At 44.1% G+C, this 25,454-nt stretch overlaps 1 protein-coding gene across 1 annotated transcript in view; it reads right to left on the reverse strand.

Annotated features, from left to right (window-relative positions):
- med14 (mediator complex subunit 14) overlaps positions 1-25,454 on the reverse strand; it is a 42,839-nt gene that overhangs the window by 8,563 nt on the left and 8,822 nt on the right. The window contains exons 7-26 of the mRNA XM_088913232.1: positions 22,507-22,614; positions 20,774-20,906; positions 19,931-20,081; positions 19,337-19,448; positions 18,634-18,759; positions 17,522-17,600; positions 15,354-15,513; positions 14,778-14,972; positions 12,750-12,884; positions 11,965-12,041; positions 10,910-11,070; positions 7,575-7,721; positions 7,097-7,188; positions 5,924-6,076; positions 4,634-4,903; positions 3,717-3,860; positions 3,115-3,226; positions 2,647-2,778; positions 1,119-1,301; positions 311-549 (exon numbers count right to left, since the gene is read on the reverse strand). Of these exons, the coding sequence (XP_088769358.1) occupies positions 311-549; positions 1,119-1,301; positions 2,647-2,778; positions 3,115-3,226; positions 3,717-3,860; positions 4,634-4,903; positions 5,924-6,076; positions 7,097-7,188; positions 7,575-7,721; positions 10,910-11,070; positions 11,965-12,041; positions 12,750-12,884; positions 14,778-14,972; positions 15,354-15,513; positions 17,522-17,600; positions 18,634-18,759; positions 19,337-19,448; positions 19,931-20,081; positions 20,774-20,906; positions 22,507-22,614 (2,909 nt within the window). The remainder of the gene's footprint in view (positions 1-310; positions 550-1,118; positions 1,302-2,646; positions 2,779-3,114; positions 3,227-3,716; positions 3,861-4,633; positions 4,904-5,923; positions 6,077-7,096; positions 7,189-7,574; positions 7,722-10,909; positions 11,071-11,964; positions 12,042-12,749; positions 12,885-14,777; positions 14,973-15,353; positions 15,514-17,521; positions 17,601-18,633; positions 18,760-19,336; positions 19,449-19,930; positions 20,082-20,773; positions 20,907-22,506; positions 22,615-25,454) is intronic.

The following is a 25,454-nucleotide window of genomic DNA, read 5'->3' on the forward strand; positions in this document are numbered from 1 at the left end:
TCTCGCACCATCTTTCAAATGCATTGTGAAATAAGATTCATAGACTCATCACGGAGAAGGACTGTCACAGTAAAGAGACAGCAGGCCCAGAAAGTGTGCTCTGCCAGCAGGATGGAAGAGGAGCTTGCCTAAGGATTTAGAGCTAGATTAGATCTCTTGGTTTAAAAGTAATCTGTTAGATGCAAAGCCACACTCCCAACAGCATGGTACAGGATGAGAAGACAAAAAAGGCGATGGGCCCTGAGTAACGGAGATGAGCGGTTTGCTGGAAGGCAGACACAGGAGGGGGTGGGGGGACAGGGCTGCTTACGTTGGGCTCCTGCTGGATGATCCTCTGCAGGTGGCGCCTCATGATGACCGAACCCAGGAAGCGCTCCAGTGGGGAACACAGGTAGCTGCCAGCCAGGCCGGGCACCAGGCAGGGGGTGGGCGATGGCAGCAACAAGACATGCAAGGCACTGTGTGTCAGGATGGTGGGGATGGAGGCCGCCCAGGAGCGCTGAGGTAGCTTACGAGGAGGCGGCATGTTTGTCGGCATCCCCTGGGAGCCTGGAACACAACCCCAAAGAAAGGATATCACTTCAGGCGAAAATGTGTCCATGAAACATAAGACTTGTGTTTGGGGAAAAAATAAGGTCTCTCTATGATAGATTTCATCTATACCTTTTAATATGTCCTGAGGAATGTTAATATACTCAATTAAAGTGGCCTGCAGATTTAAATCGCTTCACTCCCCTTATGCCCCCTGAATGGTACATTTGGAAAACAGAAGAATAAGAGGTTGGCGTCGCGGACAGGGCGAGAGCAGTCATGTGCTCCATGTTTCTGCGGTAGCCTCCGGATTACTGTGACCCTCACAAGGAGGAGCTACAGCCTGATAACTGAGTGGAGGGGGCTAGTTCATGTACTCCCAAACAAAATGAACAAAAACAAGCCATGCCAACAGGGGAAATCAACAACAGTCAGCAATGCTGCCCGACCGGCTTTACTCATTGCTTAAAAGCCCTCTTCGGCTTAGGGAAGCTATCCGTCACGAGCGACTGCAGGACACGAGAGTGCTACGCCCAGCGGTGGAGAGGCGTCTAAAGATGCCCAGCTCTGGTCTGCGGGAGACTTACTTGTCCCGGCGCGAGGGGAATGTGAGGCGTCGGGGATGGGGGAGTGCAGGGAAGGGTTGGCCGGCGACATCCCCGGCATGCGAGCGGCGGGCGAGGGGCCGGACACCTGGGGCGAGCCCGGCCAGTTGCTGGAGCGCTGACCAGGCGACATCAAGGCGTAAGGAGAGCTGGGGTCCAGAGTGCCTGCAAAGCGCAACAATAATTTCGCAACTCCCAACACCAAAATCAGGCGACTGGCACATCAAAGCTTTGATACGACATTTCTTTTTATAGCAGCTTCCGAGCAGAAGTACCCCAGAAACACAAGCACATGTGCAGAAAAGGTACCCCACCTTCTTCTTAGCTAACTCTAATACAAGGTTCAGATGAAAATTGCTTCATTTACATTTTATGACGGCTTAAAATGGAGCAACCCAGCCCCTCAAACAGACTCTTACCTGCAGCTGTGTGAAGTAGTGGTTGAGGTTTTGGGCTTATAGATGAAAAGTCATGGGTTCAAATCCCAGGTGGGACAGTGGTGATGTTGCATGTTACTCAGACTGCTTCACTAAAATACTCATTTGTATAAATGGGTTCAAATGTAAGCTGATTTCTATAAAAATGTCAGTATTACAGTATAATGCTCATTAGAATGTTTTCTGTCCACACAGAAAAGAGCAAACTGGCCTTTTCTTACTCCCAGGATAGCTGCAGAATAAAAACCCCAAATGACAAGCTGTTGAAAGATTAAGGGCTGCTCTCTGGCTCTAAGCACAGTCGGCAGAAGGCCAGACCTCTTCAGAAGGGCTCTGAGAAGAAGAAAGACTTCAGCCCACACTCTTAAAATATCTCCACAGAGCTTTCTCCAACCACAGAACTAGCCATTCAACCACTTGGCCTCTGAGCACTTCATGAAATATGAGCTGGGACATAGCAGGACATTTTGACAATTCAACGTCTTAAAGTGGCCTCAAATGTATCATCTGCATTTATGGTGAAGAGAGGTAGAGGAAGAGAGTAATTAAGTAAAATAACTCAAGGAAGTGGTAAAGATGGATTTTTACTAATTTTTACACACTAACAGCAAAGGATTCAGCAGACAATCACGCAAGGAGAAAGAAAATGTAAAAAAATTGTATATACCAATCATTAAAATAGTCATAAAAAATTTCCTGCAGCATCAATTTATGCCGAACATTTCCACAAAAAAAATGGCAACTACCCTTTGTTGAAACAAAGAGCAGAAATTAAGTTTGCGCGACATATTAGAATATAACAAAATTAATTAAAATATTTGTCATTTAAGACTAGAATATGAAGGAAAAGTATTTCAGAAAGTTTCATGGTACATTTTGTAACCAAAAAGATGGGGGGTAAAAGCTGGTTGGAAATCGATATCCTTGATTTTCATTCACTGGGAAGCAAAAGCAGAGAGATCGCAAGTTCAACTACCGTTCAGCCGCACGCTTTAAAAAGCCCCACTGAGAAGCTGTATGCGGTGCAGAATCATGTACCGTGTCCTGCGGGCCTCGCCTTCGCTTCCACTTACCGTGCGGGCTGGCAAAGTTGGACGTCTGCCCCATTGAAATCCCCAGAGAGGAGGGAGACGGGGTGGGGCCAAACGATGCCGGCGAAGGGGCCCGCAGCGCGCCGCTCGGGGAGCTGGCGGCGTGGATGGTCCCTGCACACAATCAACCAGTGGGCTCGTCAGACACCAGCGTGCAAAGTCACGTCAAACACAGCGGCTAGGCGGGTGGCTCCAAGCTGATGGCGGGATGTCTGGGATGGGGATGGCGAGACCGAAAGTATGCCTCTCACCGAGGTGAGGATTCCGTACTCGCTAGAACGCGTCTTGGAAATCGCAGCATGGCTTCGCTTCACACGAACAGCAGGTGCACTGCAGCCAAGGATATGGTTCTCGGCTCATGTGGCGGCTGTGGTTTTCGACCAGCAGGCAGCTACCGTATTGCACAAAGAGTAAACTGGGTGTGTGTGTGTGTAGGGGGGGGGGGGTTACCTGGGGACTGCGTAGGCATCATGGAAGGCGAGGGGGTCACTCCTGTGTGGTAGGAGGTGGGGGGCGACGTTATGGGGTAGACTCCTGTCCCACCTGCCTGCTTCCCAAATGGCTGAACACCGGGTGGGGGGAAGAAAAAGTAGATAGTGACACAAGCTTAGCTTAGATTGCTCCACTGATTTAAGACTTAAATTTCTGGGCTGTCTACCTTAAAAAAACAGATAGTCGTAAAGAGAACACCCAGACACATTGTTCCACTGCAGGCCCATGGCACAGTCTTCTGTATAGGAGAATGCCTTCCACAAAGCCTGAGTGTTTCAGACGCTGCTGCATTTGTCTCTGCTCCTTTTTTTGCGCTTTGTGTTGTACCTCCACGACGAGACCACCAGGTCTCATGGCGTTACAACCTCCCAGGGTTTTTACAAGCATACAAACGCCTCACAGCAGCACACCAGTTTGGTCTAATCCCCTTCTGGCCGTTAGACCAAGGGGTGGGAAACAAAGGGCTGTCAAAGTGATACGCTAGAAGTAGCACAGAGGACAAAGCGTATTTTCAATCGAATCATTTTTAGTGTAAATGGGGCAGAGCTGTAGGGGCTCACCTGGGGCTGGCCTGGAGGAGGCTGCAGTTGGGACATGAGAGCATCCATCACATCCACCCCCACGGGCGACGGGGGGTTATCATCCTCGTTGACGGACCGCCGCCGGGCGTCCTGGTTACTGTCCACAAACATGTTCAGGAATGTCTGGAGGGAGGCACAGAGGAGAGAGTTCAAGCTACCGGTCTCGAGGGAAAAACGAGCCGCACTCACAATGACAGCACCCCAATTATTACTTATGCCACTTTCTGTCTATTTCACTTTAGTTACCCAAACTACTAATAATGTTAGTAGCTATGTGTGTGTGACCTCAAAAATTTGATTTTAGGTTTTGGAAATCCAGAGAATCTCCTCAAGACATTAATCCAAAGGCTAACAAGCTTTCCATGACTGATGCCTTAGCATTTACTTTAACGGTAAACGTAATTCTTAAATCGACAACTTTTTGCTATACGCACAAGAAGCAGAACAGCTAACTTTGTTCCTCGCATCTACGAACCCCACAGCCGCACATGGGAGAAAGGGCCAGTAGAGACAAACTCCACCTCCTCGCCCACGTTTGAGCCACAGTTTGGGGAACCCCGGTCAAAGCTGGCTTGTTACGTCACCCGGGTTCGAAACCATGATTACAATGCTCAAGCTGAACTTGGGGGGAGCACCTTCACAGGTTGAGTGACTAGTGAGGACCCCGTTAATGCAATGCTTTCTCAACTTCTAAATAAGCTGATTAGTCAGCCCTGGACCAGGTTGGAAAAATAAGGATTTCCAGTCCATGGATCAGTCCTGGTAAAGGAAAATGATCTCAGTCGAAAGAAAAAAATTAGAATGCGTGAGAAAACAAAGAGGAACCTTTTCTGGAAGAGAAACCAAGACTATAAGGTACAAAACAGACACTTGTACATAAACACAGCAGGCATCACCTTAAGACCAGGCGCAGGGTAGAAGCCCTCCACAATCTTGGTGTTGTCAAAGAGGCTGTAGGCCCCGTCGCGGATGGCCACCACGCCTCGGCTGCGGCAGTAGATGTCGATACAGTACATGTTGCGGAAGGCCAGGCGGATGTGCGTGGGAGACTGTGGCAGGATGGAGAAGCACTGGTAGGCCGTGTTGGTCCTCTGTGTCAGACCCAGCATGGGCACGGTGGGCAGCTTATTGATGGCATTGAGAGGAGCCTGCGTGTCAGACAGCACCTGCAGCACAGCGGCGGGGGCGGGGGGGTAGAGAACAGTGAGGAGACTCCGACATCCATCAGCAACCACCTGTTCCACTGCCTCTGCCAGAACGGGGCCTGATTGTGACAATTCCCACACACTGCAGCTCTAGGAAAAGCAATGACACCTGCCCTTGGCTCCTGACCCGACTGACAGGAAGAAATCACCCAGTGGACTAAGACCTCCCCACTGTTTTACCACGTCTGCAATCTCACCATGTCGTCATGTACAGGAACTATTAAGGGTGTTAAATGAAAGTAACTGTCAATACCAGTTTCGTTTACAAAACACATAAGCAAGTGGCTTCCTTTCATAAGGCTGAAAACAGTGCATCAAAGAATTCTCCTAAGGTATGAATAGTTGCAGATCAAACAGGCCATCTTTTATGACTAAAATCTGTAGGTTTTCTGTGAAAAAGTATTTTTGGAATTTTTGCATAAATTCACAGCTGAGCTTCATGTAGGTCCTAGAGATATATAAAGGGCCAAAGGTTTGTTAGTTTTTCATAGAAAAGGGCTGGATCAAATCAGCCCTGATTGTGTAGTGAAGTACTCACACAGCTAGACCTAGCTATCCCTTTAACTGGACTAATTGTTAATTGTGTTAACATTTTCACAGGAGGACACTGGATATTGTTGGATGTCTGAGAAGACCTTTTTTATGAAATAAATGAAACAAGCATAAAACTTTGGAGTTATCCGTTCACTCAGACTCCCTTATTATGTCACTAGAAAACACTTCAAACACAACATTCACAGGGGGAAATATGCAAAAATCCAGGAATCCTGAAATATGGTGAATATTTAATAATTAACAATTATAATAATAATGGTTAATTTTTTGCAGAACTGTAGTACTAGTATAGAACATTCTAGAACTAGCACGATATATTCAAATATATGTAAGTTAGAACAAATCACCCAAAATAAATAACCATCTAAGCATGGTGGAGCATCATTTTTAAGAGCCTTAGCTCCTCCGATATGAACAGGGCTGTACCTGCAGGAGCTGGACCACACTGGGTGTCTTATTGAACATCTCCTGAAGCTGATGAAGGATGATATTGTGACAATTACTGCAGCCTGAGTTGGGCCCCACAGTCCCCAGCGAGATGTGAAACTTCTGGGTCACAGAGTTCCACTGAATCGTGATCTGGAGAAGAAAGATGAACAATCTGAATACTCAAAAACAATGACGGTGCACACAAAACCATAACAGAAAACCAAATACGTGCTCTAAGCTACACGTTCAAGCACTAATCATGGGACCTAAATAATGGGGGGGAGAGATCAAAACAGAAATGATAATTCTGTGATCAGAAATAAATGATTTCTGAATCAGACATAAAATGTTTAAAAGACAAATGGTTTACTGACTAGGCGGTTGCAAATAAGTACATAGTGGAACAAGTCATTTAAAATAAAAACTCAGTTATTATAAAAAACAGGTTAAAAAGATTTGTACTTTGAAGGTGGTACAAGACTGGGATGGTTATAAATGAATCAAAAATTCAATTATCTTGTCCTGACCTACTCCTTTTGAGCAGGTGGTCATACAGTAGTTACTGAACTTGATTTTAAAAGGACCACTGAAAAGTTCATAGAAGCTATTCTGACCTTCCCCCCCCAACTCGCATGCAGCCATTACCACAAAGAGTTCGATACAATCCAAGAAAGATGGGACGGAATGCCCACACAACTATCCATGACTACACATTCTGTCATTACTTTCAAATAGTATATTACTTTCAAAATATATGAAGTTTGTTATACTAAACATAACATTTGTACAGCAAGGCTCCATTCTGCATTTTACAAGAAAATTAACAAGTTAGAGCCACTTAAGTGTCCCTTTAGCTGGGCCACTGTTTATTTTCCTTCTTATGTAGAATACTAACAGAAAATTAGCTGTGGGAATATGACATAAGATATTTGAAAACAGTCAAGCAATGAAAGACAGAATGTAAGACTGCAATTCAGAAAAAGAATTCCAAACGCATGTTTTTTTTTTGCTGGTATTTTAATCGCCTTTGATACAAGACAGAAAAGCCTACAGCTAGAAGCTGAAATGCTGAAAGATTAGTTCTTTTACTAGCTTAAATGGATCCAAACAGCTCACTTTACTGCTCATAAATTCCTGGGGTTATCAGAGCAAGGGCTCCGTGATACTTACTGAGCTTCCTTTAGTGCTGCCGTAGCCCAGGACAAGCTTGCGGTAATTATAGAGCCGGATTTCAGAGAACAGGCTTAAATAGGAGGGCATGTCTAAGAGGGAGAGAGAAATGAAGAACTCGGCATTCTGCTGAAATCATAATTGTGTTTCAGTCGGAAAAGTCTGCTCTCACTGCAACCCACAGCTGGGCCCTTTCAAATCACCAAGCTCCAGGGTTTCTTCAGTCGCTCGATACAAACACAAGGCTATCACCAGATAACCAGCTGAGAGTCACCCCCCCCCCCCAGCCCAGTCCAGTGCTCTGTCCCTTCACTCTTCATCACACTGGTCTACATATCATGCCAGTCATTTCTGCCATGCTGGAAATGGGATGTTTCCGAGTAATCACGCCATTGTCATCCACCGTACTCGAAAAATCCCTCCAAGACGTGGTGAACTGGAAAAACAGGGCGATTTCCCAGAGAGTGTCCCTCCTCACCTCCGAGCGACCGCGCAAAGTCCAGGACGCACTCGTAGAGCTGGGCGATGCTGCACCAGTCGTTCAGGAACATCTCCACCACCTTGCGCCCCCCCACCGGCTCCGAAAGGGGGTTCTCGTAGGTCAGGTAAACGTGCCGCGTGGACGCTGCCGAAACAAAAGTCACGCGTTGGAGCTGAGCCACGTCCCAGTCCTGTCCTGCTTTTCATTCCCTCTTGCAGCCGTTCAGCTGAAAGCTCACTATTTTAGAGGGCAAAGAAAGTTAAGTCCAGGATACTGGGTTTGAGCAAGAATATCTCCACTTGCACTTAAGTAGAACAATCACATAAAGAGTCAACTTCCAGAGAAGAAACATGGGAATCACAGAAGCAACCAGAGACAGAAGGTAGATCACATTTCCTCCCTGTACTCAAAACCCACCCAGAACAACAGCCGTATTAACAACTTTAATACAGGAGTGAACTGCAGCTCTAGGCTGTCTGCCTTGCTGAAATCACTTGCAAATATCCCAGTGGTGAACAAGACTAATTAATGCACAGCCTGCTGCAAGATCAAAGACAGAGCTCAATTAACATGCAACGGACCATTAGCTGGAAGACACTACATAGCTCTAAAGACAACCCTCCCAGGTGGGAGAAGATCGTCAGGAATGGCCCAGGGAGTCACAGATCAGTGCCTGCAAAGACCTAAGAATCTTCCATGTCCGTCTTTTAACTCCAACAACATTCCCAATCACAATCAAAGCTACTCCTAAAAATGGGGGAATAAACTATAAGGACAGTTCTATAACCCTGTATTCCTGTGCCTGGTACGACACGATCACAAAGATTTAAATTACCAGCAGGAAGCCACTGAGGACAAATCAGGAACAGTCTGCCTTATTACTCTCACACCAGACGCTATAAATAGACAAGCACAGGTTTCCGAAAGCCAGCTCTGTAGCCCTTATAAAATGAATCGACGCACAATGAAAAAAAACTCTTAACAAGGTCTTCAAACTACCTCATGCACGGGATGAACTGTAATCCTTAGGTCTTGTACCAGTTTATGGAAAAATACAGATTGCACATTAGTAGCCACGCTGAAACTGAAAAACTTCAAACATTTCAAAATGCCTTGCACTGCTCTTGAAAACCTTTAAAAGACTAAGATTAAAGTCACCGATTCAGTTTGTCCGAGTTTGCATTGCCTGCACTTCACCAGCATTAGCTATTCCCTTTATAAAAGGGCTACCCTGATAAAAGTAATAACCACTGGTACAGCCAGCCAAGATTATTTGTTGGGGAGTTTCAGAAGCCATCTCATTTACATGATCCTACGCAATGGAAACAAGAGACAAATCCCACAAGCCCACAGCAGTAAGGTCATGGTAAGAAATAAACAGTCAAACAGCTTAACAGCTCAAGGAGACACTTTCGGTTGCTGAGAAAGTTTGAAAATCACTGACTTTTTGAAACAGCTATCTTTTCCCTAAACCCTGATAGCCTTTTTCCCCTTGTTTACCTACATCTCATTTCACAGGTTACACTCGACATATGCAAAAACCACACATGGGTCTCACAATACATTCACAGCGCTGGGGGGGCCTGGGATCAATTCTGGAGCTGGGGAGCTATCAGTACATGGTGGTTTGTATGTTGTGTTCAAATGTGTTTCCTCCCACAGTCTAAAAACATGCTGGCAGGTTAACTGGCTTCTGGGAAAACTGTGTGCGCGTCTCAGCGTCTGTGCCCGTTTGCCTTGCAATGGACAGGTTTCCTGAACAGGGTGTATCCTGCCTTGTGCATGCTGCTTGCCAGGATAGGCTCCAGCTCCCTTCACCGCCCTTAATTGGAAATAGCAGTTAAAAAATGGATGGATAGATCGGTAGATCTCAAGAAAACTTTCGGATCTTGGGAAGTTTACATTACATCTATAAAGAGCGAGGAGAGCAGTAAGATCCTTCCATGGGTGTTGAGTGAGGAGTGAGCATCATGCAGTATCCACCAGGGCTCCCTTCTACACTTTCTTTTCACACTTGCTTGCCAACCTTCAAAGGTTTTCTGAAATTTACTGAAAAATGTAAGTAACGCATTTTGTAATCAGGTCAGGTAAGCACCCAGGAAATTTTTATTTACTGTGCATCTAATCCCATGATTATTTACTGAATAGTACAGTGAAATGAACAGTATACATTTGTTAAAAGGTAACTGTCTCTTCAATGTTTATCTACTGTACTGTATATTTTTAAGTGCATGCTACAAGTTTTGTTCTCATTTGGTTTTTAATTTCTCTCCCCCTATATAAAGGGATGAAGTTCCCTTCCTCTACCTTAAGGACTGCAAGCTTAAGACCTGTGGGTAACAGCCCAATCCTGCTCTCCTGTCCCTCCTTCCTCCACTCGCTGACACAGCTGGGGAAAACAAGTCAAGATTGCTGCGATATCCCAAAGAGTGAGCTTCTAAACGTGCTCAGCAATGGCTAAGAAAGTGTCGCATCCAACTTAAACAAAATGCAGGTTATGTAAAGATTTGTGGAAGGGACCCCTTACTCTGCATGTTGTGTTAAATAAGAAGGATAAAATTAAATAAGGACAACCTTATTTAAATAACGGAGGAACTTATTTGTAGCTTGGGTTTCTTGGGCTCAGTGCTGGTCTCCCATGCTCTGGGGAAATATTTTCTGTGTCTCAACCTGTAAATGTTCCTTTTTTCAATGCTTTCTGCAGTGGCGCTACAGAAACACCAGCATAGCTACAGAAATCACTGGCACAGAATAAGTGACTTTAGGAGCCTCCAAACAGCCTTTAGAAAACAGTTCAAGTAGGGAGCTGCATCAGCATGCGTAGGCTGCAAAGGAACAAGTAATAGGTTTATTCCATGCTGAAAAGAGAAGAAATGAAACAAGGTTTCGTCTGTGGAGCCTTCTTCGGGTGTGGCACACCCGAATTTGACGCACCCGAAGAAGGCTCCACAGCCAAAGTGTTGTTTCCTTTTTTTCCTTCTTTTCAGCATGGAATAAACCTTTATTTGTTCCCTTGCAGCCTATAGAAAAAGCTCTATAAAACGGAAAACATTTTTCTACACATCACTGCCACTGTGACGGTATCGTCTAGAGCTTGACCAGAGTTTTTTGAGGAATATTTAAATTTGCCACTGCTATAAAACGGAGGGGGGGAAGATTTGACTTCTTACTGTCAATTAGGCTATTAGGTTCAAGGTGGAATCAAAGCACGCAGGATCTCGTGGCTGGAGAACTGGAACTGGCCTCCTGCGAGGTAGAACTGGAAAGCACGAGAAGAGCCTGATCCCCGGATCGCCTCCCACACCCAACAGGCTGGGCCCCCTGGCGCTGACCTTGCTCCTTGCTGGAGGTGCTGGTGAGCGGGCAGTTGGCGAAGACCAGCTCTGCCACCCAGGTGCGGTTGTTCCGGCCCTGCAGGCGGAACGTGCAGTCCAGCAGGGAGCGCTCCAGGACCCTCCGCGTCTCCTCGCTCACGCCTTTACTGGGGGGGATCCTGGAGTGACAGGGAACGGCAAGACACAACGTCATCTCAAGGTACACCGACAAATCAGCAGCCTGCCGTAAACCCCATTACTGATCTACCTTGTAGCTTGATTCTTACCCAGTGCTGGTCTAATAAGGATAATATTAAATAAGAACAATGTTAAAATAACTGAGGAACTTATTTGTAGCTTGATTCTTATCCAGTGCTGGTCTCCCCATGCTCTGGGGAAATATTTTTCAACGTCTCAACCTGTAAATATCCCTTTCTTCAGATTCAATGCTTTCTGCATTGGCACTACAGAAATGCACCAGCCTAGCTACAGAAATCACCGGCGCTCTCGAACAAAAAATGCCCAGCGTGTCCTGAGCATATGAAGGCAAAAAGGACATATTTCCTGAGAGAGATTCATCTTTGTATCATTTAAATCTGCTGCCCGGAAGGCACAAAAAAACAGAGAAACCATCGACATAAGTAATGGCATCGTTATTTTTTACTATCAGTGAGGTCCGCGAGGCAGAGCTGAAAAGCAAGAAAACTTGATTTAGCACTTAAAATTAAAAAATAAATTAGACCTAATATTTCAGCCGTGGAGCCTCACCTCAGCTGTCCTGAGTCAAACCCTTGGCCCCACAGCCCAAATTGCACATTTTACTCTTCCAAACATAATCTGCACAAATTCAATAAAACCACGTTCTGGAATGACAGGAGTTCCTTCAAAAAAAACAACCAATGAACTAATCCTTGCATAGTAAGGACTAAGCTAGCACAGTGTCCTTGGGCACTGTATAAATAAAACTCTAAATAACACATCCTGAAGAATCAAACAGACAACAATAAGCAGCTTCGCACTGTGAAGCCGTTAGCTGGGCCACAACAGACCCCTTTTCCACAGAAAGTACCTACTTCAGAATGCGAATGGCATGACTGCAGCCATCCCCTTCAACCTGCACTCCCTGGTGAGGAATCTCCATGGTGGACAGCTGGAAGAAAAAGGCAAGGACGAGCTCAGAAGTTGCATTTACAGCCAATACTTAAATTAAGGCCTTGGGAAATGTACAGCCCCCAATTCACATAAAGCACGATTTCAATACTGTCTCAAGACAGAGCTTCCTGGCCTCTCTACGACTGAAGCCCTTGTAAGGTGGTACGAAATAAAATGAGTAAAATAAATTAGGATTAAATCTTCAAAAACATGGAAGATGACTCTTAAGGGTTACAAATTAAAGAAAAAGCAGAGTGTCTAAAATAGATTAAAAAGTGCCACAAGCTTATTTCTCTGAAAACGTTGTAAAATACAGAAGGGTCTTAACGTTCGCAAGGGTTCAGTGCAAAAAACTGTCACAAATAGCCAAATTTAAATATAACCAAGTGCACCCTTATACCATTACATAACATACTACAGTATATAGCATGTGTGGTTAAAAGGCATAAGTAACTCCCCCTTATATGACAGTTAAAGTACTAATGCATTGGCTTTAAGTCAATTAAAATAACACAGATCAACTAAAACATATTACATCAGCCAAAATAAACAACATGAATCGCTCCTCTGTGTCCAGTGAATGTCTGGACTTTCGCTCTCTGCATCTGTGATAAGCATGGCCCACAGAAATGAAAAGCCCCGCTGGTGTGTGCAATAAGAGCAGACAGCCTCACTGCTGCAGGGGGCGGCCGGGCGGTTCCCTCACCTCACAGCGGAGTCCGATGAAGGGCATGTTGGTGTCGCACATGGCTACAAGGTGGGCCAGAACCTTGTTGAACGCACACATCTCTCCCGCCCGCTTGGGTTTCTTGGGCTCAATGGCGCCCTGGTCCCCAGATAACTGCAAGAGCCAACGCAAATTGAAGATAAGGGTTACCGCCTTATTTCTCATTTCTTTATCTCATCGCAAATAGTAAGCGTGACAAGGGTGAAATGACAACGAGGCTGGAAACGAAAAGATTTAAAGGAACTTCCCTTCTGGCAGTTGTTGCAGCCTCAACTGCCTGACGGGCAAGCGTTTGCAGCATACTCTGAAAAAGCTCTGACCCAGCCCTGCAGTCAGAGCTCTCTGGTGTGTTATATCTAGCTCAAAACAACTGAACAGCAGATTTCCTGTATCACACAGAACAGCAATCAAGGATGAACAAAAACCACAGAGCATTCTGACATCGAACAAGGCAGCTTGGGCATTCTGCACAGCTGCTGCACCTGGTCGTATTAAAGCACATTTTACGTATGTTTGTCTACTTGTCTGTCTATACATAAATACAAGGGTTTTATGAACCGATTTTCAGAAACAATTGGGACTGGTTTGCAACACGTGCATTTTAGCCGAATTTTAACGCTTTAAAAGAACATAAAAGTTACAAACAAGAGATGAGCCAGATGTCCTAACATGTTTGGTCACTAGGAGCTAATTGATCCAAGGATCTCATCCAGCAGAAATCAAGGTCTCAGCTTCAGCACAGCCAAGTAGCTTGCTCCGAACCCCAAGAACTCTGTATAGGTGCCACTTGTTCACATGTTTCAAATTCACTTTCACGTAGCTCTCACGCGGCCTCATCACTATTCAGTTTAAAGTTGTTCACAAGGAAAAGAGTTTTAGTGCCTTTGGGGGATTTTGAGTACTTGAAGCAGGTCCTCGTGTAGTTTCTGTTCAAGACTGAAAGGTTCAGTTCATTTAGCTTGTCTCCCTAAATAAAACATGTGGGGTGGAATTTCATTAAAACCTTTTGTTAAGAATAAAGTATTCAAATGTACCTGCAGTTAAGGCTGCTCATTCCAACATGCAGAAGTGAGCACAAATGCATATTTTTTCCAAGATAGAAAAAAATGCCCCAGGCCCAGAATATGCATCCTTCATATTCTAGCAGAGGAGCAGCAGATAAACACCACTGTTTCCACACTGTGACGCAGCTCTGTGACGGGAGAACCCCTCCCCAGTGGGATCAATGTGCCGAGCAGGCAGCCATGTGGGGATCTCCTGCTGTGAGCCACAGACGCAAGTGCACTCATTTTAGCATGACTCTCTGCACCTCTTCAAAAACAAAATTTCACAGGGCTCATTTTCATTTAAAACCTTAAGTGCTAACAATAACTATCTCAGAAAACCACATCAAAACAAATCCGGGTATACCAGCCTGTAATACTAAAGAATTTAGAGATACTACAGAAAAACAATTCAACGTATTACATACTTAACCACAAAGAAAAAAATCAATAATTCATTTATTATGATCATAATTTTTAGTTTAACCAACGCTTTTAGCAACTTTTACATTCAAATCATGGCACCCACTTATACAGCTGGGTTTCCTGGACTAATCCGATTAAAACAACTTGCTCGAGGGTACATCTCTGTGCCTATGAAAGCTGAACCCTACTCCGAGTCCAGAACCCTGAACACAACTCTTCACAGACTTTCACATGCCAACAGAATTTAGGTGTATGTGGTGCTATTTGCATAATGACCAAATCCATGAATGAGGAGTTATTACCCTGTCTTGTTTTTCACTAATTCTATTTTACATGCACTGGAACTATACTACCTTAAATCTTGTGTGAGACTTAGTTTGCAATACTACGCAATTTACCTCTCCCAATTCACTCCAGATGAAGATAAAAGCCGAAGAAAAACTATGCCACAGCTCACAGTGCATAACACCTGTGCATCCACCATATGCTTTGTGACCTCATTGAGGTGAAGTGTGAGCTCTGTGGTGTAGTCGCCTACCTTCCTTTTTGTCCCAGACTTGGCCCCCCGTCCTGGTGTGGCATCCAGGACCAGCTCCTCCAGGTTGGGCTTGAACTGCTGCAGCAGCTGGGCGCTAGGGGGGCCCTCGTCCCCCTCCAGCATGGCCACCGACAGGAAGTAGTACTTGTACTCCAGCTCCGTGGGGCAGCCGGGGACGTCGAACATCTCCACCACCTTCACAGCGGCAGGAGAAGGAGAAGAGCAGATGGGCTGGGGCTAACGCGGTCACGGTTCAGACCAACACAGGCCAGACCAACACAGGGAGCAATGTAAAATATTATTCCTCATTCCTGCCGCAACAGCTATAGAGCAGAACAGGATTCAGCACTGCTTGGCTGTAGGGGCAGCTCTACAACACTGTAGCACAATACTCTGTAAGTTCCTCACATTTCATAGACAGGAGTAACACACTCTGCAGAGCATACCAAATTACGTTTTCCAGTAAATAGTCAAGATATTTTCAGGGCCTGGCTTTTCAGTAGGGCTTTTCTGTTTAAGTAACGATCCCATGGGCTGTGCCCAGTGCCGGCGCCGGAGGGCAGGAGGTGCACTTACGATGTAGTACTGCGGGAGGCGCGTGAGTCGGATGAAGAGGCGGTGTTTGGAGAGGCTGCCGGCCGGATGGGAGGCGGCGTTGGAGAGATGCAGGGTTTTGGAGCACACGGTGGGCAGGTGTTTGACGGACTGCCTGCAGCGCTGCTCCCCCAGCCAGAACCTGTGCACGAGCACCACAGCCAGGGTTAAAAACACAGCCATCGTACCCAGAGAGAGACCAAGCCCGAGCCGTCGCACCCAGGAGACACTGCTGCAGGCATCCCAGTCCTGTTCAAATCCGCTTATACAGCGGCTGAATTACCACATTCATAACGTGCAGGCTCTGCCAGAGTGGGCGCTTCCAATCCTCAGGGATGCTATTTAGCCATTTTCTACATCGACAGAGAAATTCAGCATTTGAGCAGGAAGTCACCTTGCTCAAAAGGAGGGCTGCTGGCTGTGCACGTCTAGGCTTCACTTTCCATTGCAAGAGTCTATAGAAATTTATGCTGTCAGAAATTAAAGCTTTTGGTGAATTTGCACGTTTCAGGCATTTATTTTTTATCACGAGGACCCCCGTTCCAAAACAGGGGTTGGGTCCTCTTTATATTCACTGCAGATGCTGATGGTTCTGGCTTAAACCCCAATCTCCAACCCAGATCTTCCAATGTCTCCAGCAACTGTTTTTTTTTTTTAAAAAACGTCCTACACTAGCTCCATGGCTGAAGCCAATTTTGTTCTGATGCCCATCGCGCAGATAGCACAAGCTCCTCGAACTTCTTCATCATTTCCTTTTTTGTCATTCCCATATAGCACAGACTTTACAGTTACTGAATGTTGTTTGGTCATACAACAGAATTTTTAATGAATGAAAATATTTTCATGCTGTTTTCTTACTGCCACTTACGGGAGTTTAATAAATACCAATGGCAGATTAAATGGCATTCCAGGCCAAGACTTTTTTTGTGTGTTGTTGTATGTAGGACAGCTGGGGCCATAAAGCTCTTTCTCCAGTTCAACAATTTTTTACTTTTTTTTTTACTTCATCCATCTTTGAAAGGATTCCTGAACTATCGTTTTCACCAAGGGCAAGCAGGGCCTGAGGCAATCTTTGACACTTTACCATGTTTCACAGCCAATGGCCTCATCAGCCAGTCACCCACATGAGCCACAGAGTTTTGAATGACAGCTTACAGTCATTACATAAGCTCAGGGAAACTAGTGCCAATTCTGTTCACTACCACCCCTAGGATGTGTGGAGGTAGGAGGCCACTGGGATACGACTTGATGGGATTGTTTAATGGAAAAAATTGAAATAAATTCACTCCAATTATATTGCTTATTTGTATTTTAAGACACCATTTCTGCACATAGACACGTAGGAAATGTAGGCTTTACATAAAAAAAATGGAACGGCATGGAGATCCTCTTGAATTGCTGCCTACTTTGCTCACTGCACTGACTGCGATGGACACTCCCAGTTTAGGTTAGTCTTAGCTGTAACTACAACAACAAGCTGATCCCTCTTCTCTGAACCCGTTGACTCTGCATTTCAATCTTTCAATAATCAAGCTTTCAGTTTCCTTGCTCTTCTGTCATTGCCACGCGTTGCAAAGATCTGCTAACATATCAGAGCCCATTGTCAAAACCGCAGCGCCTCAAATTTTCAATTGTGAAAAATAACTACAACATGAGTGGAGATTAAATGTCTTGCTTAATTAGGACACAGATCACATAGTAGGCAGTAATCAACATTAAAGGCGTATATATGAAAAAAAAAAGCTTCAAACTGGTTATTACACTGACCCAAGATATAGGAACTGACATGAAAGCTAAAGCTATGTACTTCTTGCTATAATAAGGAAATACTGTTAACAGAGGTAAATGTATATCTAGGTATTTTTTTTATTAGATTTTTTTATAAATTTATAAATACATTTTATTTATTAGACTGCTAAATTGCTGTCTAAGCAGTGATAACAGGGGAGGAAGTAACACTAGCATTACACAGCAGTGAGTTCCGTCAAGTTTCGGGGTTTGCTACATCGCAAACTTGGCTGGTGCTTTTATCCAATGCCACATACATTTCCTCCCCATTTGCACAGCTGGGCATAGTTACTGAAGTAGCACAGGTGAAGTACCTCACTCTAGAGTTTAACAGCAGTCTACTGAGCCTGAGATGATCTTACTTGAGCTGCTGAAGCCAAGGGATGATGCGCTTCATGTCGTCGTTGATGGACTTCTCCATTTCGTCCAGTGTTGACTGATCTGCAAGGAGCACAACAAAGCCACGGTAACAGCCGCTTTCGCTGGCTGGATTTCGCACTGCCCGATAATTCATGGGCTACAGCTGGCCTTCAGGAACTCGCATCTTTTTAATAGTATCCAAGAAACAGGCTACACTTTCTAAACTCCGTTTTTCATCCTTTGGCAGTCTCCAAAGGGCCCTGGTCTGCTAGGATGAAAATATTAAGGTTTGCAGAGACTGTCTATAATGAGCCTATTTAAACTGAGAACAGGACACGTCTTTACACAGAGGCTTGTGGGAGTATGGAACGAGGAGTCCAGCCATGTTGCTGAAGCTGGTACCTTGGTTTCTCTCAAGGAACATCTGGATCAGTTCCTCTGATCAATTATGTACTAAGCATCAAAAGGCCTAAAGACGAATGGCCCCATCTCGTGAAATAACTCTTTATTCTTAAGTGGAACTGCACACAGCTTTGAAAGCAATTCTTATTTCCCTTAGACAAAAAGTATTAACAATGAAGTATGGTATAACCTAGGTTTAACTAGACTTCTGATTTAACTAACAAATCCTGCTAAAAGGGAATCTACAAAGTTAGAAATACTGGACTTTCCCCACAATAAATTGCTTACTATGGGGGTTTGTGTTTTGAATGCTTTAGGGAATTTTAACAATATATTTATGACATATAAAATAAAGAGCTTGTATATTAATGATAATGGCACAGGAAAAACTATCATTGACTGTGTTGACTGCAATAAGGCAAAAGATCCATAAAGTACATTAATAAAAAGTATATATTTTCTCATATAATAGTGTTCTGGGTTGAGAAACGTCATTCATGACTTAACGAACATTTGGCAATAACAGATAACCTTTCCCCCATTAGTCCATCTGAGGGTTTGCGCTAAAGAACCTCTTTTAGAAAAAATCACATTACTATCCGGCTGTATTTGCTATAACATTAGGAAGTTTTACTTCAAAATAAAGCTGATGGCCAAGGTTTGCCTCAGGAGAGCTAATGATTCCAAGGCAGTCCTTCATTCCGCTCCCTACCGGTTCCGTAAAGCATCGGCTGGAATGTTCCGGAATGCAAGTCAACGAATATGTGGAGACACTCGGAACGGCCGCAGGGCTCCAGAATTGGGATGACTAGCGTGGGAAGAGCAGTTTCTATGAAAGCTAAATGGACAAAGACGGGAAGAGTTAACAGATCGATTATTACATGACACACTGCAACAGGTTTTCGGCCCTACCTATTCTTTCATGTAAAGCCTTAACACGTATACAGGGTTGATCCATTGCAGCTTACAAAACAAGGTTTTATAAATGACAGCAATATCTAACAATTATACAAACCTATTATATCTGGGGTATAGATGGTGCAGATTTTCACAGTAATCTACATGAATTAGTGCACTGTATACACTATAAAACACATTTGAATTGGACATCTCCCTCTCACAGCATGCATTTTGGCCATCTTTTTAAACCTTCATAATGCTTAGAGGAGGATAATGAGTTAATATTTACTCCAAACTACATTCTTATGGTTACTTTCTCAAATGTACAACCTCCATTCCGATAAGGAATTTCTAATGTTTATTTTTACTACCCTGAACTTATCCACTATGATTTTTTTGCTGCATCTCTTTTGGCTGGATCAGTTCTGTAGAATGAGTGAGGTTTTTATCAGTCTGATTACATAGGAGATAACAGACACAGACCGATCTCAGGAGTGATTGGGAGTGACACTTACAGTTATCGCTGGGGTTATAGTTCTTAAGAATGGCTTTGAGTTCCTGCAATTTTTGATGAGAGCGGGCATGAACACTGTCTATCAGCAACTTTTCCACAGATAGATGATCAATCTGCAGGAGCAAGAAACAGAAGTCACACGCAGCCCCAGGACTTTTAGATAACACCAAGCCTGAAGGGACAGGTCCTTTGTGGGATGGTCTCCAATTAAAGAAAAACACTTTACAAAGGGGGCTAAAATAGGAAGACATCAGATAATAAGAGGATTAATGTTTCACTGAGAGTGGTGGGAGAGCATGGAAACTTGTCTTATCTACAGGACCAGAGACCACATACCACAAACACAGAAACTGCTATCACAATGCCTGGAAAATTCCAAAGATGCTCATTCAAAAATCTTAACTATTTAGGAACTACTAAGACTTCAACAGTACATGCGTCAGAGACCATTTCAGTAGTATTGTACCACCAATGTTTAGATTTAGAAGACTCAGGGGCTCAGGGAATAATAAAACCTGGGAACAAAACGTGCTTCTCCAGTCTGTGCCCAGCGGCCTCAAGGGAAGGGGGCTTCAGCGAGAGACGTGTCATTTACCTTCATGGCTCGCTCCATGAGTTTGGAGTCGCAGGCTGGAAGCAGAGGCTCGTGGGAGATCTGTAAGGGCTTGGAGCCGTCCGTCTCGTCAATCTTGATGTGCACCTTGTGGACTGATGCGGTACCCGTCTTCCTGCCCAGGACCTGCTGGCTGGAAGCAGGAAGACCAGCACGGGTGAACAGGGTCACTGTGGTTAGCAGCAATTAATCTTAGACACAGGCATGAGCCTCTAGTGTGAAACAAAAGCAACACGTAAAGAGCTTGTAGCTTGGTTCTCCTTTACTAAAGGATCAGTTTGATTCCTTCTTCACAAATTATTTTCTGAATATCAGATACCGTAAGAAACGTCCATTTAAGTCAGTACCAGATACTGGATATTTCGAACTTATTATTTTTAACAAACAGTGATAGTGAAACTAACATAATAATCAAAATAAAGAAGGCTCTATGGCCGAAAGGTTGTGTTTTCTTTCTTCTCTTTTCAGCATGGAATAAACCTATTACTTGTTCCTTTGCAGCCTACGCATGCTGACGCAGCTACCCACCGGAAAATCATTCACTGTATGTGGCTTATTTTCCTGCTTCAATGGTACAATCTGGATGGGAGCCTGCTGATCATACAAACCGAACTACAATGAACGTCTCATTTCCATTCCTGACATTACTCTTTCAGGTCCCAATAAGCCTGCAAGGCTGAAAGTCTTTAATCCTTTGGAGTATCCAAGATGCACAGTGCCAGCCCCTGGTATTAACACATTTAAAAACGCTTGCTATGAACCTTTTTTCCTGCAGATCAAGAGGAATATGAAAAGGGCTGAGGGCACAAGGAGTTAAGGCCTTACTTCCACACGGCGAGGGTGAGGCACTTAGCGGGGATGTAGCGCTCAACTTGGACGAGGTCGCCCCAGCGCTCACGGATCAGCATCAGGGTCTGGGAGTGCAGCACCTCCAGCTGCAGTGACAGGCAAAAGGAATCTGAGGTTGCTCAGTCAAGGACTCTCTCGGCAGAAAGTGCCCTATCTACACTGGCTACTCTCATTTGAGCTGGCCTAACCACTCCAGGCAGAAAACTGGTCACATCATTTAGCCTTTAATAAGAGCTGAGCTTGCACAGCCCCTGAATTAGAACACACATGGGACAAGCAAATCCCTACGGCAAAGTCCTGTTTCCCCCAGAAAAAAAATAAAACAAAGGTTGAAAATGAGATAAAGGGGACATTGAGTTTGTTTTGGCTCTTTTTATTGAGCTTCACATATCTCCATGTCAAGATGGCATGGGACCCAGTATAAATGAGGAGAGGTGTGGATTGTGTAAGGGGGTAGGATTAAAGAACACCATCTTTTGATTATTGATTAGAATGGTGAAATGGATAAATGGTCGGTTCTTTAAGCCACCAAATCACATCTTTAATTTTTAACACACAAAAACAGACCATACCGTAATACTGAGCAACGCTAAGAATCATGTGACAATGACAAGCACTGCCACTGAACTATGAAACGAGACAGATCAGATCTGATCACCCAGCTGAAGAGTTTAGTTTTTTTTTAAAGTATTCTCTGCCTTGATGGGGATTCACCCACTGTTTCGCTTTCCTGTGCTCTGTTATGTTAATGATCTGATTAGGTTTCTGTGCACCAAGCTGCGGGTAGTTTAAGCATTCACAGCGAGACAGCAGGTGCCTCAAGTACGACACTTCAAACAAAAAGCGACACTGTGACATTATGCTCATGAACATGCAATGCGCTCTCCCCACATTTTCAGTATTAATTTGCCAGCAAAGAAAAATAAATCAAGATTACAGTTTCGCTTGCAACATGACGCTCAATTCATCATGTTAACATCAGGTCTACTTCCCTAAAATGGTGGAATAAAAAAAAAAAATCACAGAACACCACCACTGCTAGTTTAGAAAATGCTGAGCAAAGCTGGCAAATGCAAGCTGATTACAGATCAAGGCCTGAGGGGGGAAAAAAAAACTCATAACTGGTCATAAAAAATGTAAACCTTTAGAACTGCAGTCACATCACAAAACTAAGACCAAAAACATTTCCAGAAAATATCAATTAAGCACAGATATTGCCAGGAGACATTAACAGTGTGTTCAGCATCAGTGTGACACAGGTAATCAGTGCAGGCCAGAGCAGAAACACCATTAAGGGCTGGTTTCACACAACCTGAGTAGCTCTAATCCAAACTCTTATTTTGGTACACTGGTATTGGACGTGGACTAATTAGGGTCTGTGCAGTCACAAGAGTACTACTAATGTCTTCGAACAGTGATGTTGTTCAGCAAGCGGGGGACAAAAAGCATTTCTAGGTTTCTAAAATTTGAAAAAACGGAAAGGTAGAAGCCTAAAATCAGGCAGTGCAACAAGAGCAGGCACTGTACAATATCACAACCAGATCATATTGATTGAATTGCTGGGAAGGGTGGATGCTGTGTAGTCCCCTTGTGTACAGGCATATCAACCGCTGCTGAAAGCCAATAACATTCATGTTCTGAACTTGAAAAGGTTAAAACCCAGCTCGCCGCAGTTCAAGTGCGCCTCGGTCAGGAGTCAAAAAGGATACGCAAACAGTTGTACATGTCCTGCAGCGGCTTCTCGTCGGCGAACAGTCGGGACTGCACCAGCTCATGGATGAAGCTGACCTGCATGCTGTGGACCAGAGCGCGGCCATCTTGGGGAGAGAGAGAGAGAGAAAAGGGGGGGGGTTGGGTTACCTGGTTTTAAAGGGCTACCTTTAAAATAATCATCCCAAAGATACTTTTCATTATAGGCAGGTGTAGTGCTTTAAAACCCTGTTCTTGGAAAGTTCTTGACAATATCCAAGTCATCACCTGGGGCAGACGGGAAGAAATTCCACACAGATTTAATTTAGGAAAGGTGTAGGCTACAGAATATTATGCACCATTTTATAAAAAAAGAATTACCACTGTGAATAAAAATGTAATGCATCGAAATGCTTTAAGATGGGGTTTTTTAATTTCTAAGACCAATGAAAACCAAAACCTTTTAAGCTGCAAACCATTTGCAGGAACACATCATTTTTCCCCAAATGTGTACTAAAAAGGTTCATAAGAACATCCCATTTCCTCATCATAATAGAAGACATCACCACCTTTTCCAAGTTAAGCAAGATGACCAAATGAGCAGGAGGTGCTGAACTGTCTCCTTTCGTTTGCAGCTGTTCTTATGTCAGGAAATTAGTGCGTGAACTTTGGTTAGAACCTTTCATTTGCATGTTTCGCGTTTGACCACGTTCCTGTTCATACTTGACTGTTGTGTTCCTGGGGAAACTTGGTATTTATGTCAATGGCATAAGATAAGATCACTTTATTGGCCATATACAATTTCTTGTATTAGTAATTTGTCTTTTCACATACCCCAGCTTGCTCTCCATGAGACACACAGACAGGGAGAGAAGTTTGGGGTCAGAGCGCAGGGTCAGCCATTGTACAGCGGGCCCAAAGGAGTAGGATTCCTCTGCAGGTCGCGGGATACGAATCCACAACCTTCCAGCCACGGGCGCAGATCCTTAGCCACAGAGCCACCGCACCGCCCATATTAACATATTTTATCTTTATATTTTAACAGCAGGTGTGGCTTCATGTGCTGCCAAGAGGTACGAAATTTGTTTTTGCGTGCCATGCGAAAAGCCTGTAGCCTGATCTGACCTGAACTCAGGTCAAGGCTTCAGAATTCAAGGCTGGACAAGGCCCCTGTAGTCAGTACTGGGCCAGTACTGGGATAGGAGGCCTCTACTGAAAGCCAGGCTGTTGCCTTTCAATGAGATGTTATACTGAGATTTCATAGTATTACGTCTAAGAGAGGTAATGTTAACCCTGGTGTCCAGGCTAAAATCCACAATGGGTTTGTACAATCCCCAGATGGGATGCCATTTACACACAACATTTAACCCAGAGAGACTGCCTTTAGACTGCAGGAAGTAACAGTAGCAAATGTAGAAAACCCATTTGGATATGGGAACAATGTGCAAGCTTTTCCTTTGCCTTCAGTAAAAAACACAGTAAATGAGATCATTCTTAACCTAAACAAATCTTCTTCACTCTTTCATTTTTCCCCTCACTCTTTCTACGCATGTGGGTGCTCGCCATCAAATCCAGTATTTTCAGAGAAGATAGGAATTCAGCACGTAAGCACAAGACCAGGACTAGAGAATACTAATCTATGTTTTCTTTTACTCAAAGTTTCTTTAAAATCCCCAAAAGTATTCCCATTTCATTTTGTCTCACAACAGACACTTCTCTTTTTTGCTGTGCATGGAATCAAGACTTGTTTTAGAAATGTACCTAAAAAAAAACCTTTGTAATTCCTCATATGGAACTGACATGTTTACAGTTTACACTACACACTCTAAAGAGCAAGATGATCAAAGAAAGTTTGGAAAATATCTGCTGCACTGCACTTCCCTTTTCACAACAATTATCATTCCACAGCTGCTCTGGCGCAGCTTTGATGCTGAAGGGACCGAGCTGAAATCCAGACAAACAGTCCTGGATAACGGCTGCCAGAGACTAAAAGCAAAGTCTGAATATCCTGAAATCCCATGTCCCTTAGTGTTCAGAAGTGCATCAATCAACCACGTGAAAATGCAATAAGCTCTACCTCAGAAGGTCATTTACCATTTTTAACTACTTTAGTTCTATATTTTTTTGAGAAAACATTTCAGGTTTTTCTTTAAGACCTACGGTGCGGTGGTTCTGTGGCTAAGGATCTGCGCCTGTGGCTGGAAGGTTGCCGGTTCATATCCCGCCGCCAGCAGAGGAATCCTACTCTGTTGGGCCCCTGAGAAAGGCCCTTAACCCCAGCTGCTCCAGAGGTACCGCATAAATGGCTGACCCTGCGCTCTGACCCCAAGCTTCTCTCCCTGTCTGTGTCTCATGGAGATCAAGCTGGGGTATGCGAAATGACAAATTCCTAATACAAGAAATTGTATATGGCCAATTAAGTGATCTTATACCTTTTAGATATGACACCTGAGGAAGTGTCTGAATTTCATGAGATTACAATATGATGCATACACATTTTTAAGCTTCTTTTCTTCAGTTAAAGGCTGAAGTCTGAATGCTCTATCTTCCGTCTCCAGAAAGCAAGATAAGTTACTGTTAACATAAAAAAACTGAAGAGAAAAAGACCACAATATGTTGATTATGTAACCATTCAAACCTGTGAAATCAATATTTGGCGGAAGCAAATTAGTATTTTTGGGTACATCAGCCTGGTGCAATTTTTCCCCATTATTCCTAGCAGATTTACTCACATTCTTGGGGATGCCTTTTTAATAGCAATTTTCAACTCTCCACAGTTTATCAATAGGATTTGGAGTCAGGACTGATTTGGCCACTCAAGGACAGGTACTTTCCTGTTTTTGTTTTAAAACATGCATGCCCAATGAAAAAATGTTCCAAGTGTCTCTCAGCACTTCCATAACCACCGCGAAAAAAACTGTAACCAACCTCTTGCATGGAAGTCAACTGCGGGCACTGCAGGTCATTT

This window comes from Atractosteus spatula, chromosome 4, assembly GCF_055471065.1.
Source record: "Atractosteus spatula isolate fAtrSpa1 chromosome 4, fAtrSpa1.hap1, whole genome shotgun sequence".
Classification (NCBI taxonomy): domain Eukaryota; kingdom Metazoa; phylum Chordata; class Actinopteri; order Semionotiformes; family Lepisosteidae; genus Atractosteus; species Atractosteus spatula.